The 17,382-nt window shown below is 40.9% G+C and overlaps 1 protein-coding gene across 4 annotated transcripts in view; it reads right to left on the minus strand.

Annotated features, from left to right (window-relative positions):
• Positions 1–17,382, minus strand: part of MEIS1 (Meis homeobox 1) — a 144,100-nt gene that overhangs the window by 120,422 nt on the left and 6,296 nt on the right. For all 4 annotated transcript variants that reach the window (XM_029071680.2, XM_029071681.2, XM_029071682.2 and 1 more), the window contains exons 5-6: positions 17,180–17,230; positions 15,692–15,838 (exon numbers count right to left, since the gene is read on the minus strand). In XM_029071680.2, the coding sequence (XP_028927513.1) occupies positions 15,692–15,838; positions 17,180–17,230 (198 nt within the window). The remainder of the gene's footprint in view (positions 1–15,691; positions 15,839–17,179; positions 17,231–17,382) is intronic.

A 17,382-nucleotide genomic window follows, 5' to 3' on the forward strand; every position in this document is an offset into this window, starting at 1 on the left:
TACTCAAGGCTGTTCTTGCTTACCCCTACTCTGGAGATTGTGACACGAGTCTGAGGATTCTCAAATCAGGGGGGTGGGAGAATTGGTGGTGGAGTGGCAGAAATATGAACTACTTGGCAACAGTAAATCCAAGGTTTGATGAAAGGGTGAGCTCTCCTCCACCTCCTGGAAGATTCCAAAATGCCAAAAGGAAGGCAAATTTGGGGTAGGTTTTCTTTTGTATTGGTGGAAGACTGGCTCGGGACTTGACAATTGTGGCTGGTTTGAGTTTGAGGACAAGTTTGAGAACCACTATTCTAGTCTCTTGCAAAAGGTATCACGATGTTAACAACCTCGATCACACACTAAAAGCATATTAAAATGAACAGGGGTCACAGAACCACTGCTCATATTACCCCACTTCACAGATAAAAGGCCCCCAAAAGGTAGTTATAGACTCAAGGTCAGACATTAACATCTATTATTGACTTCTAGAAGAATGGAAACCAGTCATCATGACACCAATTTTCTGACAAACAATCAGAGCTCACTTCCTCTACTCACAATTCTTTATTAGCCAATGCAGAAATTATGTAATTTTAATGGGCTAATATAATTTAATAATTTCCTAATATTGGAGCCATTAGAAAACTTATGGTAACACACTGGTGTCAGCCGACAAGAGATGTCCTTACAACTTACGTGTCCTGTCTTATGTCGTCGAGTCGTCTCCGACTCATAGCGATGCCATGGACACAACTCTCCCAGAACTCCCCACCTCCATCTGCAATCATTCTGGTAGTGCATCCACAGAGTCTCCTTGGTATAAATATGCAAGTGGTTTACCATTACCTGCTTCCGCAAGGTAAACTTGTCTCTGCCCTCGACTCTCTCCCATGCCGCTGCTCCCCAGCGCAGGTGAGTTTAGTCAAAACTCACAACTTATGTACAGTTATGTAAATCAAATGAATACACAAGAAAGAACATTTGTCCTCAGGCTAAAAGATAAAATCTGCGCCAAACTAGTGCAAGGGCCAGTAAGTTGAGATCAAAAAATAAAAAAGGCCATAAGTAAACGAATGGGCATTTTAAGTTATACATGGTGGGACAGTTATCTGTGAAACTGTGCTCTGTACTTCCAGCATCCAAATGCAATGAAATTACCAAAATTCTAATTTTTTCATACCTCGAATCTTCTATCTCTGTGTAATGAGGCATGCAGAGAGGAGTGGAGGAAGAGTTTGTGCACTTTTCTGCCTTTGGTGAAAATTTGTCTCTATATAATTTCATCCTTAAATGGGCAGTTGTGTATCATTTGATCAATCAGGCTCCACTAATCAGTAAGGCCTCAGGTACATACCGAAATGCACACGAAAGAAGTACATAAGAACCTGGATGAAAGCAATCAAAAAAGCCCACTTATTTTAAAATAACTGGAAGGCTTTGGAAAAATTATAATAATTTTGATGTTTATTAAACACTTAATATGTGCTAAGCACTGGAGTAGATACAAGATAATCAGATTGGACAGAGTTCCCTGTGCCAGATGGGGCTAGGGAGTTAGGGAGGGCAAGTATTTTGCCCCCATTTTACATATGAGGAAACTGAGGCATATAGAAATTAGGTGATTTGCCCCAGATGCCACACCAGGCAAGTGGCAACCTGAAATTAAAATCCAGGTCTTCTGACTCCCAGGCCTTGCACTTTCCTTTAGTCCCTGGACTCCAAAAAAAAAAGTCTTAGTGGAACCTTCAAATTAGGGTGGTCATTCATCCGGTTTTCAACAGTTACAGTAGTCATGATGGGGGGTGGGTGGAAGTTTGGCAAAGGGTTGCCTGGAATTCTTGAGTGTCATCGGGCGCTATCCAGCTTCAAAGTTTCATATTTCCATCCCTCTCCAGTGGGTTACTGTTGCTGGACTGTATAGCAGTGAGTATCTAGAACCAGTCCAAATACTTGTGCCGTGAATCATTTTGTCACCTTTGTTAAAATGTCTTTTTATTTTTACTCTCCTAGTAGTAATATTAATAGTGGAATTTGTAAAGTACTTACTATTTGCCAAGCAACTGTACTAAGTGCTGAGGCACATACAAGATAATAAGATCAAGGCACAGCCCCTGTCCCACATTTTACAGATGATGAAACTGAGGTACAGAGAAGTTAGGTGACTTACCTGAGGTCACACAGCAGGCAAATGGCAGAGCCTGGATTAGAACTTTCCCTGACTCTCAGGCCCGGGCCCTTTCCATTAGACCACACTGCTTCTCATAAACATGGAAAATACAAGCGTCACTCCTGCTACCTCTCTGCTTGCTTGGCGAGTGCTCGACCATTTGAGCTAATTCAGGCCCTAGTGTGCACTTGTGTTAATTATTATGGTTGATTTAATTAGCTATGAAGTTTCACGTAAATCCCCCACTCTAAACAAAAACTTATAGATGTAAAAACAAACCCAACATTTTTAATTGTTTCATAAAAGTGACATGCACTGGTAAATTCTGCACCACTTTTACAACTTAATCTTAATTGAACAAAATCACAGTAGAGAACTGTGACTGGAGACTTTGAGATCAGAGATTTTAAGCAAAGGATAAAGAAATGTGGAATTGACAGCTACATTCAAAGAAACCCAAATTATTGTGGGGGGAAATCAAAAGGAATTTGTTGCAAGCCCTGAGTACCCAAGTATTTTCAAGACAGTAGGCTTCCCTGAGGTTGTTCTCAATGGAAATAAAACTGAAAAGTGAAGGTAAGCAGAAAAGTGAAGGTTGATTTATGGGGGAAAAATGTTTCTGATCCCAATAGTACTACCTCTTTTTCCTAAACATTCTCATCTATACATTTCGCCACACACATTGCATTAATTTGCGGAAAGCTCCCGGCTGGAATCTCCAAAATGTAGATTTTCTATCTTTTTTTGAGATGGCTTCAAAAGCTCTGCTCGACACATTTTGGGTTTTTTTCTAATTTTAAGCAAAGTGAAAAAGATTCAACTCTTTTCCATAGGAGGATTTAAAAAAAAAATGTATGGCAAAACATAGAGTTTACATTTAAAAATATTAGTAATTTTTTTTTCTATGAAACGATAGCCCATCAGAGACTGACTTCGCATAACATCTTTAAAACTGGAACCACCTGGTGGGGCAGAATTTTTTAGTACAGAAATTCAAGGCTAACCAACTTTACAGTGTTTCACAATGAAATCCTGCAGAAGCCTAAATTAAATACTCCTGACCATCCCGCATTATCACTTTTGAAACCACACCTCTGATATGTTCGCAGGGTTAATGACTGATGTGAAAAAAAAGCCCCCGATACGACTGGCACCACCCTATTTCTAAACATTCATATCCATGCATTTCACAATGCTTATTTCATATATTTGCAAAAAGTTACCTGTTGGAATCTCCACCATTCAAACTTTCTACCATTTCTGGTGGTTGTTTCAATAGATCAGAATTATTTGGCTCTAACTTAACGGATGAAAGCATTAAAAAGTTTGCATGGTTTGCTTCTTTTGCCTTTTTAATTAAATCATATTTCATAGGAAGATCTGATTTTCAATGTTTTATTTCACTTGCACTGACTTGGTGATTCAGAGCTATGAATCAGTAAGTCATCAGGTTAGTTAATGAAAGCCCACAAATTGCACAAGACTCTCAGGATATATGAACCCAAATTATAACCAAATAAGTGAAAATAACAAAATAACAAAATTAGGCTGTTAATCAGTATGCTTCACACACACACACAGCAGAACTGAATAGCTGTTCTGTTCAAGCAGTCACTGAGAAGTAGAAAAGCGTTCAAAATGCTGGCAAGCAACTATGGAATTAACTGCGGCATTTGTTAAGTGTTTACTATGTGCCAAGCGCTGTACTAAGCGCTGGGGTAGATACGAGATAATCGGCTCCCACGTGGCATTCACAGTCTAAGAAGGAATGCTTAATCGGTTCAGATACAGCGCATTACCTAAGCAAATTACTTGAAACACTTTGCCTTCGTTTTCACTGTCGTAAAACCACATGGAAATGACATCTTAGCTATTTGATCAGAGTAAAGTGCTAATAAATACATATTTGTTATTTATAGATTAATGATTTTCTAAAACATTACCCAGTTAAAAATACATTAAATCTGTTGTCTGCTTTCTAATAATACCTTTTTTTGGTCTCCTCTCATTGACCACAAAGGAACTGAAACTTTTGCATATTGTGCAGAGGTCTAGTGGGAAAATTACGAGGCTCAGTTCTAATTCTGTTTGTGATACAGACCTGCTGTATGTTATTGGCCGCTCTGTGTTCTGTTTCCTGTAAAATGGAAATAAGGAAATCTTTCTATCCCTTTCTCACAGAGATGTTGTGAAGACTAGATGAGATACCTTATGTAAAAGTGCTTTAGAAAAATAAATGCTACCGACTTTTTTTCAATCAATGGGTTCACAGAGTGTTCGGATAAAAACCTATTTAAATGAATTATAAAGGAAAAATCAGGGGTCTTAGAAGGTAGAATTCCTATGAGAATCAATGGCAAAAAAAAAATCTAGCGCAGTGTCCCTAGTAGCAGTCTTTGATTAAATTACCAATAAATTACCACCAGGGTATTTATACATGGATAGATAGATAGATACTATATACAGTGACCGGAAGCTCCTTGTGGTCAGAGAACATGTTTACCAACTCTGTTGCACTGTACTCTCTCAAGTGCTTAATACAGTGCTCGCACACAGTAAGCGCTCAATAAATACTACTGAATGAATTAAGGAACTGGGCTTTGCACAGTAAGCACTCAATAAACACCGTGAAATGCATATATATAACTACTTAAATTTTGAAAAGTTTTAAAAACAGACAATAAACTTCAGGAAGACAGTAGTAGTTATCCAAAGTTTTAACTTCAAAGTCTCATCTTGTAATTTAATCGTTATTCTAATAAAAACTGAGCATCATGCATACACTAGATGCATAGGCTACTTAACACAGTTCCAGGCCCATGACAAGAAATATGGCATCTGGCAGTAGAACTCACTGCTCTCTGCTGTGAAGATCACATGGGCATGTCCTCTTACACAACGTCAGCAAACCGACGGTGCTCCTTTAACCGTTCTTGAAATCACTGAACCCTTTCTAATTGGGGCTCAAGGTATAAGTGCCAAATTCTCACCAAATTTCCACAGGGACAAAACAAACGAGAGTGGGAATTCCAAGGGGGGCGAGTGAGCTACCGGACAGCCACCATTTTGAATTTCTTCAGTCCTGAATGAAAACTCTCAGGTCTCATCATAAAGCTGGGAGGACTGAAGCTGGGAGTCCAGCTCAAAAAGCCACAGCCCTCACGGACCTGAAGTTATAGGGCTATGTGTCTTTAGGCTGTCATTTAGACAATGATTTCTAGTGTTGCCTTTTACTCAATCAAGTCCATCAACCAATGATGTTTCTTGAGGTCTTACTATGTGCTTGCTATACTATGCTATACTGTGTACTATGTGCAGACCAGTGTACTAAGCGTTTGGGAAAGTCCAATACAACAGAGTTAGTGGCTAGGATCTGCCCACAAAGAGCTTACAGTCTAGAGGGGTATTTAGACAATAAAATAAACTACAACTTTGAGAAATGGGAGAGTTTAAATAGTGTCAAACAAGGCAATATAATGGCAAATGGCCACATCTGTCTGCAGTGAAAATCATCATCATCATCATCATAATTATCATGGTACTTACCAAGCCCTGTTCTAAGTGCTGGGGTAGATACAAGTTAATCAGGTTGGGCACAGTCCCTGTCCCACACTTTACAGATGAGGTAACTGGGGCCCAGAGAAGTTAAGTGGCTTGCCCAAGGTCACACAGCAGACATGTGGCAGAGCGAGGATTAGAACCCAGGTCCTTTTGACTTTCAGGCCCGTGCTCTACCCACTAAGCCACGCTGTTTCTCCTTAAAAAAAAGGCATCCTAACTTTAAAATCAGAGGAACATTAGTTCCTTCACTGCTGTTGATACTCCAATAAAATCTGTTATCTGGTGGGCCAGAAGAGAGGAAATTTAAAGATTCTCCCTTTCTTTCCCTCATTTTTTATTCTGTTTTGGATCAATTCGCAATAAGAGTTAACTCATTTCACTTGGCAACTATGACGATCAGAATTAAAATTCAAGCGAGTTACATAAAACAACAATGTAATAACTATATCAAAATACAAAGAAGAAAGTCCCTATTACCCACTTATAGCTATGCTACTCTTGACTAAGAATGTCACTATCTCATGAAGATAAATTCCATATACTCAGTAGAGTTATGGCACATACCCTATAAATAATGTATACAATAGACTGTAAATAAATAATACATTTATCTGAACTGAACTGTTCAAGAGTGAAGGGCAGGGTTGCCACTCATGAGACTTGGTCTCTTATGAATGAACAATTTCAAATAAAAGTAATATTTAATGGCAAGCTATCACATAAAACATTTGAACCAGAATTTTCTTAATTGAAATGCAAACAGGGATTCGATGCCATACCAAATCTAGGGGGAACTTGAGAGGAAACTTTTAACGAATTGCGAATGGCAGAATTTAATACTGTGGTTCGATTTCTGCATCGGAATATGGAATGCAAAATCATAGACAGCTAGGCTGCTATTGGCCAGCCATGTTCTTATTCCCATTCTTCAGTGCCAGCCCCTGTGACCAATAAAGCGATTTTAGTTTCCCAAGATATTACTCTCAGGTCTGGTCTCATGATGCCTGCTTCTTCTTTTCACGAGGAGACAGGGACAGGAAGAGGGAGAAGAGAAAAGGGGAGTCAGGGAAGAGGGAGATGATAACTGTGGTGCTTGTTAAGCACTTACTATATGCCAAGCACTCTTTCAAGCACTGGAGTAGATACAAGTTAGTTCTGGACTTCTACTGCTATTACTATACATTTCTGGACCACTCAAACCAATCCTACAATGAAGTTTCAGTCTAAGAAGGCCCCACATCAAGTGGTGATTCTAATTCTCCATTTTAAATGAGCTTTGTTTTCAACTGCCAAAGGTTTCCATTTCCAGCATTACAAGTTGCCACACTACGTATACACATTTCAGAGTTGCCCTTCAAAATGTAGTTCTCATGAGGTTTCTGGTTGAGGAATTTCTTACAACTGATTATAACTTGTCCACAAAATTAAAGCACTACTTTTTATGAAGATATATGGCAATGATGGTTAAGAGAGTTGCATTGTCAGAAAAATGTACTTTAACTTACAGTGCTTAAAAAAAGTGATAAACATTTTACAAGTTGGTAATTTGTGTGGCAGAGAAACCTCTAGCTACTTCAAAAGGTTCATGCTGTTGCCTTTTTAATGTCCTATTCAAGTTGGTTAAAAACTTCATTTTCTAAAGTTTCAAAACAGCCACAAATCCACTCTAATCCAGTTTCTGCAGGTCATAATGATAAGGCAAATTCAGAATAACAGGCAAATCTGAAGGTTCTGAGCCCAAAATTAACCCGTCAATTAACACTAAGACAAAAGATCATAAAGTGGCTGATACGGATCTTGCATATAAAGAACCCACGAGCTCTTGGGAACCCAAACTCCCAAGAAATAATGGATATTTATTTCTCACCTCGTTTGTGAAACACAACCAGAAGGACTGGATGTTTCACTTGGTCTCTATTTCTATTAATTTCCCTTAATATTTTTCTATTCTTTAAAAGAAACAGACCCAAACGTAACTAGAATTTAAAAAGTAAACACACCACATCAAAAAGTTGTAGTTTATAGCTTTAACTTACACCTTAGGTGGAAGACAGTGAAGCTTAACTGCTAAAACATTATGGAATTGGGCTCCTAAAATAACTCTTATCCTGATCCAAATGTTTTCCATGCATAAAATCATCGTGAACTTATTTAAAGAATCAGTAACGCTTCGTGTAGTGCCTGGCATATAGTAAGCGCTTAACAAATACCATTATTAATAGTAGTGGCAATAATAAATCAACAGTACCTGATAAAATGGAATCAGATTATGTCCACTCTTTAAAAGGTTTCACTGACTACTGGAAAATGCAAGTATCACTCGAGAACTGAGTCGTCATTGAACTCCTTCCTAAGTCATAATACTTTAACTATTTCGAGCAACTGAAATTTGTATTTGATTTTGTTCTAGCAATCTGACAAATCCCCCAAAAAGATACTATGAAACTTTGATTAAATGTGCTTGGCCAATAAAGTTATGAAGAGTCTTAAAACATTATTAATTAAAGCTCCCATTCTTCCCAGTTCCTTTGAGGAATAAAACATAACATAATTATAATTTTTAAGTCAAGAATACTAATAATATACCTACAGGGGTTTATTTATTCTTTAGCACAAATTGTATTAACTTTAATAGAGCTGCGTATGGGTGCCAAGGGAAGAATCAACCCTTCAGATATATTCGTGAAGATTAGAAGTAATGTAAAGTTTATTTTCACAACTTATTTATACTCCATTAAGTTACACCAGACCAGGTAACGTATATTTCATGACGAATACAAATGCTTTAATATGGTCGTTATGATTTGCAGGAGATTACACTTGCCCATAAGGCAATGCACAACAGGTGTTTGGCAAAGATAAGCCTCAAATAAAGCATGTTGAACAATTTTGTGGCAATTTTAATGAAGCTGTATATTTTTAAAATATGAAAGTTTCACATTTGCCGTGTTTTCATGTTGCGGTGGACATGATTTTCATTATGCGACAATGAACTTTTAGCTGGCAAAGCATGAAAAGTTGTTTTGTAGTATTGTAATTTTCACCGCTTCTTATTCTCTTTACTGCAAGTCATTCAATTAGTTTAAATGGGAATATTTCACATTCCACATTGGAACCGGACTGAATTTCCTATAGTACCATGACTACGTACTATCTGGCCCGAGTGGATATGGCTATAAGTCCCAGCCAGGTAAATCAAGACTACAGAACACTGTTCCCAGACTCTATCTCCCAAAAATCAAAGTGAATGATTTACACGACTTTAGGACAAAATTTGAGAACATCCTCGCTCACACTGGTTTAATCTGCATTCACATTTTCTTTAATGTTGCTGTTGAAGAATTCTATACGCATGACTTATTTTCAAATAACAAATAATGAGAGTAAAACTTCTCAGCTGTGATGAAATTCCAAAAGCCGAGTTTTGAGATCAGTATTCAAAATGAAACTAAGAATGAAAATGTGAAAAAATGTATTCAGTTATTAATATTTAATAGGTTTTCTTCCTTGATGCCCCCTGCAGAATAAGAGTGGCATATTCACCATGATTTGGTGAAGTGTTCATTTACTCGAGATTTTCGAAGATACTTATCCTTATCCTAACATCTGCACAATTGTCAGAGCCGTACTGTGTGTATATTCTTATTTTATGACTGATTTGTAAAAGATTATTTTCCATCATTTTGATTTGAAGGGGAAAATAAACTAGGCGCTACTTGACTGCAGTTTGAACAAGTTGTGAAATTTTTAAAAATATTACAACATAAATTCCAGGCTTCTTTGATATAAATATGACATATCATAATCCAAAAGAGACTATCTAAAATGCTACAGTTGCAAACATTTAAGACTGTAACAAAAATGACTGAGATTCTGGTATCAGTTTACTATCCTTCAACAATTTCCCTGACAGTGGAGTCAAATAATGTTGAATTATAGATCCTCTTACAGGAAGTCTTATTTCAGGTTCATTTTTGATCATTTCTCTGCTGGTCCCTATCAGAATTTGGCCTTTTGCCGACGTCGCTTTAAAAGTTTCCGTACACATAGTTAACTTACGTACGTTGATTAAATGATCATTTATATTTTACGTTTGTTTGACATGTTTACTCTCCATGAGAAAATATCGTTGACGCAGTAAAAAGCATGACGTGTTACAAACACTAAAATACTTCATGTTGCCCATAACTTTTTTTTTTTCCCTTAAACACTACACTCCCAAAGAGCCATTTTGGGTAAGCTACCAATATACATGTTATTGTAAACCAAGGGTCATAAGCCAACTTTTTATGAACTTTCTATAATCCCACCTCGCCTTACCTGGGACCAAGGTAAAGTACCTTTAAAATCGACAAGCCCCAGGTTATCGTTTATCGCATCTGGATTACCTAAAACTAAATTTCTAGTATGTGGCTAGTCTTTGTCCTTGAATAGTATGGAGTTGTACTGCATAATTTTCCTTCCAACACCCAGCAACAGCTGTGTTCTAAATCTTTTCAGATCCTGACAAACATTTAAAAATTTAAACACACAAGTGTTTGAAAACTTAATGATTTTAAAATGTTGTGCAACTACAGCTTGATATTTCAGACACGATTTTAAAGGCACATTCCCAAATTTTAATCCTCCTCCCCTTCCCCCACCCTACCAAAAAAAATGCCCTTTGCCTTTTAGGTTGGGGGAACTGGAACAATGGTAAACAACAACTCGACAGGTTTCAGAGTGGTAGGCAGTGGAGTCACTCTTGGGGGAGAGGGATGCTGTTTTAGTGACCTATTGCCACTGAGCTAGTTAAATCACTGAACAATAGTTACTGTTACGGGGCTTTACTTTGCAAAATCTAGCATTAGTATCATTGCTTTCCATGAACCGTGGGCCTGGCACAGGGGACGAACATTTAAGGGCTCAAGGAGAAAAGCAAAGAATATAACTTTTTCATTTTAACTCGCACCTCCGTGGTAGAGTACTAATTTGTTTTTTCAACTGACCATTCAACAATCCACAGGGATTTCTTTTTCCATTCCCCAAAATGCGTATCTTCGGTATTTATACAATTCCGCTCACTAATTCAATTCTGATCAAACACTCCGACCCGAAAATACAGAAATAATAAAAACTCACTCAGTAAACAACTAACTTTTCAACCAAAGGGTGCAAAGCAATACACGGCCTAGAACGAACATCCTAATTAGCCAGTGTAGTGACAAGTAGTCAACACCTTATTATTTAATCATTAAGGGGAATCCTGTCATAATTTCTCTGACATATTTCAAAGAAGAATTAAGAATAGGGCAGATGACCCAGATCAACTATCAAAAATTAAGTTAGTTGATACTTGTTATCGTGACCTTCATAGAGCAAACCACACGACCCTCAGTTCAATGTGGCACAAGGAGACCATGAGTGAGGCAGGACAAGAAGTATGACCCTTTTCATGCCTCCGTCGGGCATTTACAATTTAAATAAGACGGATCCAAATCTGAGCATTTAGAAACAAACTACCTGACAAAGGACCATTTTACTGCCTCCTGCTGCTGGGTCTCACAGTCTGCTTATTGGATGAAAATGTATTGCCTCAATTTCTACTAAGTATTAGTAAATGGACGGTCATCTCAGCTATTCAAAAATAAAGAAAAGCATCTTTTGCAACCCATCAGGGCCATTAAGACTTTTTTCTTCTCCCCTCCATCCTCATCCCCCAAAGAAAAATGTTCTTATACTCTCCCATGGCAATAATGGGGGGGGGGGGGGGAAGAGGGATAGAGGGATATTTGCATACATTATCAATTCTATGAAAATGTCTTAACATGTTGGGAGAATTTTAGCCACAGCAGTGTTTTACATCGTTCCACTAAGCTTTCTTATACGTAATAATCCTCTCGAATGAAGACTCCGAGAAGCTTTTTACACCAATGCATCGCAAGATCTGATCGTTATCCTGGAAACCCACGTCATCCCCAATCTTCAGCTCCTCAAGACCCCATCACCCTCTACTCACAAGGCAATCCTCCTCTAAGGAGACTTGCGGCCTTGAATGCTTAACCTACCTAGGGAGAAATCACGGTTGGTTCGGTCCCAGGGCAAGCCATTTCTTAACCCCTCGACTAGATGGGCCTATCTGGATTTGCTGCTCAACAGGCTCGGAAAAGCGTGGGGGGGGGAGCGCTTAGTAGAGTGCTCTGCACACAGTAAAGGCTCAATAAATACGATTGAATGAATGCACCTCACGCGCGTTCCCCTCCCTGTCCCCTTTTTGTGGCATGGGGTGGACCCCTGCGTGGGGGAGAAGGAGGGGCGTGGGTAGCCCCCCAAAAAACCTCCCCTGCCCAGTCTCTCCGGCGGGGGAAACGCCTGCGACCCTTTGACTGCAAGATGCCAGAGCCCCCCACGACAAGCATCCTCTAGGCCCTAACTTCATCCCCCGCATCAACCCCACCCCCAGCTCCATCTCTCTGCACCCCAACTTTCCTCCCGCCCCACGTTTGCATGTCGATGGCACTGTCGGGGTTGGGAGGGTCGCTGGGAGGTCGCGGCTGGGGGGAGAGGGTTTAGAACAGTGCTAGCACATAGTAAGCGCTTAACTACCATCATCATTATTATTATTACTACCAGCCACCCACATCCTGGGTGGACCGGGCGGGGACAGGACCGGCTGGAGGCACCCACCTGGTTTGGAAAAGGTGGTGGGGAGGAGGATGGAGACCGGACCAAGGGGAAGAAGAGGAGGAGGAGGAGGACGAGCTGGGGGGATGTGAGCGGGATTACTACTTCTAGTGGCTTCCTGTCACTTAACTTCTCTGTGCCTCAGTTACCTCACCTGTAAAATGGGGATGAAGCCTGTGAACCCCACGTGGGGCAACCTGATTCTCTTGTCTCTACCCCAGCTCTTAGGACAGTGCTTGGCACATAGTAAGCCCTTAACAAATTCCAACATCATTATTATTAACCTGATAGAAAACACTCCGAGGCGGAGTGGATTTACTGCGATTTAGCCCTCCAGGAAACTGCTTGGTATCAAAGCAGCAGGTCCTGTGTCGATGGGGCTGGAGGCTGGGGGACTGGGTCCCGGGGAAGGCCCTCGCCTCTCCCGCACTCTAGAGACAGAGGGGTTAATTAGATAACTAGGCTCCGCGGCTCACATAACACCTGAAGGGGATCTGCATTTGTCAGCACAGCCTGAAGTAGACAACAACACGGGATCAAACAGGCTGGGCCACATTCACAAGCAAATGGAGAGAGGTCCCTGCGCTGCCCTTTTTACAAGAGGGGGCAGCCGGCGGGGCGGGGGGGAACCGGCGCCCCTTCAATCCGCAGCACCAGGAGTCCGGGCCATCCAGCCATCCCTCCCTTCCTCCCTCCCTCCATTCACTCAATCGTATTTGCTGAGCGCTTACTGGGGGGCAGAACACTGGACTAAGCGCTGAGAAAGTACAATCCTCCATCCCTCCCTCGCCCTCGATGCCCTGCGCGCTCCCCGGGGTGACTCTGGAGCAGTCAGGGGGAGAGCTGGAGCCTACCTTCACCTTGTAGGAAACTACAGGTGAATAACAGATTTTCTACTCCTCTGTCCTACGGGAGAAACCCAACCGCACCCCTTTTTCGCTCCCTCACACCTATTGCAGGAGGGCGAAAATGAGAAAGCTCAGATTTGGTTTTGCTTTATTTTTTTTTTTTCCTCCGACCAGTTCCACTTCCCTTAAGCAAGATATGGGGGAACACACATACACAGACACACACCCACACACACACACACACACACACACTCACAGACAGACACACACATTCCAAATGGGATAACCGAGCAGCGAGACACCAGTAGGTCACACCCTATCTCAAAAAAACAGCAAAACCAAACCCTAAAGAGAAAAAAAAAACTCAAAAAACAGGTCAGATCCAACTTTTGGGAAATCGAGTGCAACGTCTAACCAGTAACCTTTAGACTGCAGTCTTTGCAAAATCACAAATTATCGGTAAATTACTAAGAAGGGTCCATCTGGCAGATATTTTAAGACGGTATCTCCGTGAATTTTAATACGAGTTCTCAATCTTTACCAAAATAACTCTAAGTTTGCTCCTTTCGCTCTCTCTTTAATAAAATAATGATTCGTTGGGAAAATGGGGTATAAATCTTCATTTTGGAGGCAATTAAAGTGTTGATTTCATTCGTGCCCCTAAGCGATTCTTGTAATTTGCTCAAATAGCTTTATGTACCCAGCACTCCAGAGCTTTTAGAAACCCATTTTCTAGTTAGACTTGTTGGATTACAATTTTTATTCAACAGCAGCTATCCAAGTTTTTCTCAGCTGAATCTGCATTAAATAGCTCCCTGGGTTTAAACGTTATATAGTTAACGCCGGTTGCAAAGGCGGAAAGGGTCTACGAGGGGCATCTTCAACACCTTCTACCCTGATTTTCGGCGCCTTGGCTTTTCTAAAGCTATTTGTTCCGCGCATATTTATACATTGTTGAAAGTTTTCCAACTCTCCCAATAATGAAAACGCTGGAAGGGATCCTCCCGCGTTCGGGCTTTGACATCAGACCGGCTTTAGCCAACCTTGAATTAGTAATAATAGTTCAATAAGCAGTGCTTATCTCACAGAGATTTGTAGTCTTGACTGAGTGGGTTAAAACGGGGGATGGGGATGGGCGTCCTTTAAGATAATAGTCAGGCTGAAGTGTACAGTACTTGGGTAAGTAATCTATAAAATAACTCCTGGCTGACAGTGCTCTTGATAATGGCAAAGCTAGCTAAGGAAAAACCCTGTCTGCTTGGCTGCGCCTTGCTTTAACAAAGGGAAGCCTCCAGAGTAACACTGATCGCTAAGGCGGCCTTTAGGTGCCAGATCATAAAGAAGAAATAACTTCGTCTATTTGTTTATGTGTTCACAGGGGGCGAAAAACAACTCCACCCTCGAAGATGCTACAACGCCCTTCACGACAGTGACCCCCGGATCTTGTCGAACACACCCCCGGTTCAGGTTTTAACTTCTGAATCCTCTCTAACTCCTTCGAACAATTCAAAAAAAAAGGGGGGGTGGGGGGGGAAGGAGGGAAAAAGGAAAAAAAAAAACCCAGCTCCTTAAAAAGTCATACATCGCCAATCAAACCAAATGTTAGGGAGGAGGGAGCGCAGGAGAGGGAGAGGACGGAAAGGGGATGGGAGGTGGTGGGGGGAGGGGAAGGATGAGGAGGAAAGGTCTCTGCAAAAAATGTCCAGGACCATCGAGAGGCCCGGATTCCTATTTTGCTCGCTCTCTCCTGCTCGTAATGCAGATAACACTCAAAACCACACTAAGCCTACAGTTTCCAGAGACAACGAGCGACCTGGAGAAAGAGTGGAAAGGAAAACCGATATGCGCATATCAATCTATTTTATAACCCCGCCTGGTTTTATTTTTCTATTAAGTACAATAAAATGGGCGCGCTTGCATCAAGCATCACACAAAGCAATGTTCAGTGAGGTCTAAAAGCGTTCGGCCAAGGAAAACTGACAAGACAGGCTAATGAACCGTATAGACAGGGAGAAAATAGCCAGCATTTGCTAGATTTCAAACCCTTGCTGTCTCTCCCGGACCACCTATCTTGGATTTATTCTTATTTAAAAAAAAAAATAAACAGGTCCCGGGCTTTTCTTCGGAAGAAAGAAAGAAACGAACCCAACAACCAGAAGCAGCGACTCGCGGTTAACACTTCTATTATTATAAAGGGTAAATAAAATAAAGACAAAAATTAAAAGCGACAAGAAACAGGTCAAGTTTGCAGGCGACGCTTTTACAAGCTCATCTCGCCAGGTCGAATCCCGGAGCAAGCCTTAATGAAGCAATAATAGCCACATTATTCAAAAATTTTCATTTCGATGGAAATTTATCTAAAAGGGCCTTAATCATATGCAAATAATAAAAGGAGGCGGTGGTGACCCAGCTAAGCGATATGCATACAGATTTTTTTCAGTGATGTTAAAGATTGGAGAGAGCATACCTGATCTGTTAGATTTGCTGATCTTGTTATATCTTCACTGTCTGATTTTGATCCGCCTTCTCTATCGTCTATCACCAAATCGATAGGCATTTTTCCTTTCAAACAGCTAATATACCGGTGGCAGAAATTGTCACATAATTCGTGTACCTATATTATGACAGAAATAAAAAAAATGGAAATATAATCAGGAGTACATAAATGGAATTGACAAGTGCAGTCCTCCCCTCCCCATGTGAGATCCAAAGTTCCAAAGAGGGAAAAACACGCCGCAATTGTCCTCCAGAGACCCGTAGACGCATCCAGAATTAGGAATAACTTTCTTTTCTCGCAAAATAGAGATATCCCAGAAAATTGACAGTGACAAGATGATTCACAGGCTACAACATATTCAACACCCGTGTTAAATTCATCTGCTCTCGGGGCTGCGGCCATTAGAGAGGTGACCTGTATGGGTGACACTTAAGGTAAACTATTTAATTTCCATCCAGTTCTTTCATCATAATCCCCTTTGCTTCTGGGAGGATCTGTGGACCCCAGACCATTTTTAAAAGGAGAGGAAGATGGCACTGCAGTGGGATGCTCTATATAGGCATCTCGATCTCAGCTTCCTAAAAGACCCACCATCTAACTTGGGGCGCCTAACGGCAAGGCAACGCATCTCGGCAAACTTAATAAACAACGAAAAAAAAGATGCCGGAGAAGGTCGGGAGGAATCCATCGGGGGGCCGCAACAACTCTTCCAGGACCTTTAGGATCTCTCCACATTTTTATTTTTAAGAGGAGACACCCAACTATCACTGGTATGTTAAAAGAACCCCCAGTGTGCTGGCAACTTTAATGTTCGTTTGAATTAGAGTGCGATCGGTCTTTTACTGCAGAGGTTTCCAGAATCGCTAGCAAAATCGCATTATTCCGCACCCCTTTCTTCAGCGTGGAGGTGGGTGCGATATTCCCAGGTGCAAGACACTGACACGAATTTATTAGCTCTGCTTTGTCTCTGCAAAGGACAACGTGGGTCTCGTCCACCTCGCTCTTTGCTTCCCTCCCTTGCCACTCTCCGCCCCAATTCCCAGGGTCGGTCCTGCATCTGCCTTTTAAAAACATCTCCTAGAAACTCCCTGAAACTAAACAAAAGTTCCTGAACAGGAAGAGAAAAAGAGAGAGGTCTCTGGAAGGAAGAACCCATGAAACAAACAAGAAGCGGTATTCACTCTTTTAGCATTGATGCAGAGAATAGCAACTATTTATACAAAGCCAGCAAGGTATTAGGACGAACACAAGGCCAGGGCGTTTGTGATCCCGGTTTTAGTGGCTGAAATTGTAATTAAACTGCGAAGAGAAATGGACGCCAAGATTGGTCTTGACACTAATTACCAGAAAGAAAGACATTTATGCAAATTTGCCAGAAGCCTCAACTTCAGCAATTCCGAACCGAATTGGGAAGGGGGTGGGGGGAAGAGGAGGGGAGAGTGAAGGGGAAGAAATTACCTTCTCTAATTCCAACAGATGAAACCTTAATACTTGTATGGCTTGGATCATCTGCAAAGATACAAAAAGTTTAAGCATCCCGCTCCTTGGCTTTCGGAAAACAGTACAGCTGTCACCGCTGGAGTATCTAACCTCACTTGTTCAGTAAATAAAGAGTTGTTTTGATTTATGGCAGCAACACTAAAACTTAACAGCAACGAGTC

The sequence above is a fragment of the Ornithorhynchus anatinus genome, chromosome 9 (genome assembly GCF_004115215.2).
Source record: "Ornithorhynchus anatinus isolate Pmale09 chromosome 9, mOrnAna1.pri.v4, whole genome shotgun sequence".
NCBI lineage: Eukaryota > Metazoa > Chordata > Mammalia > Monotremata > Ornithorhynchidae > Ornithorhynchus > Ornithorhynchus anatinus.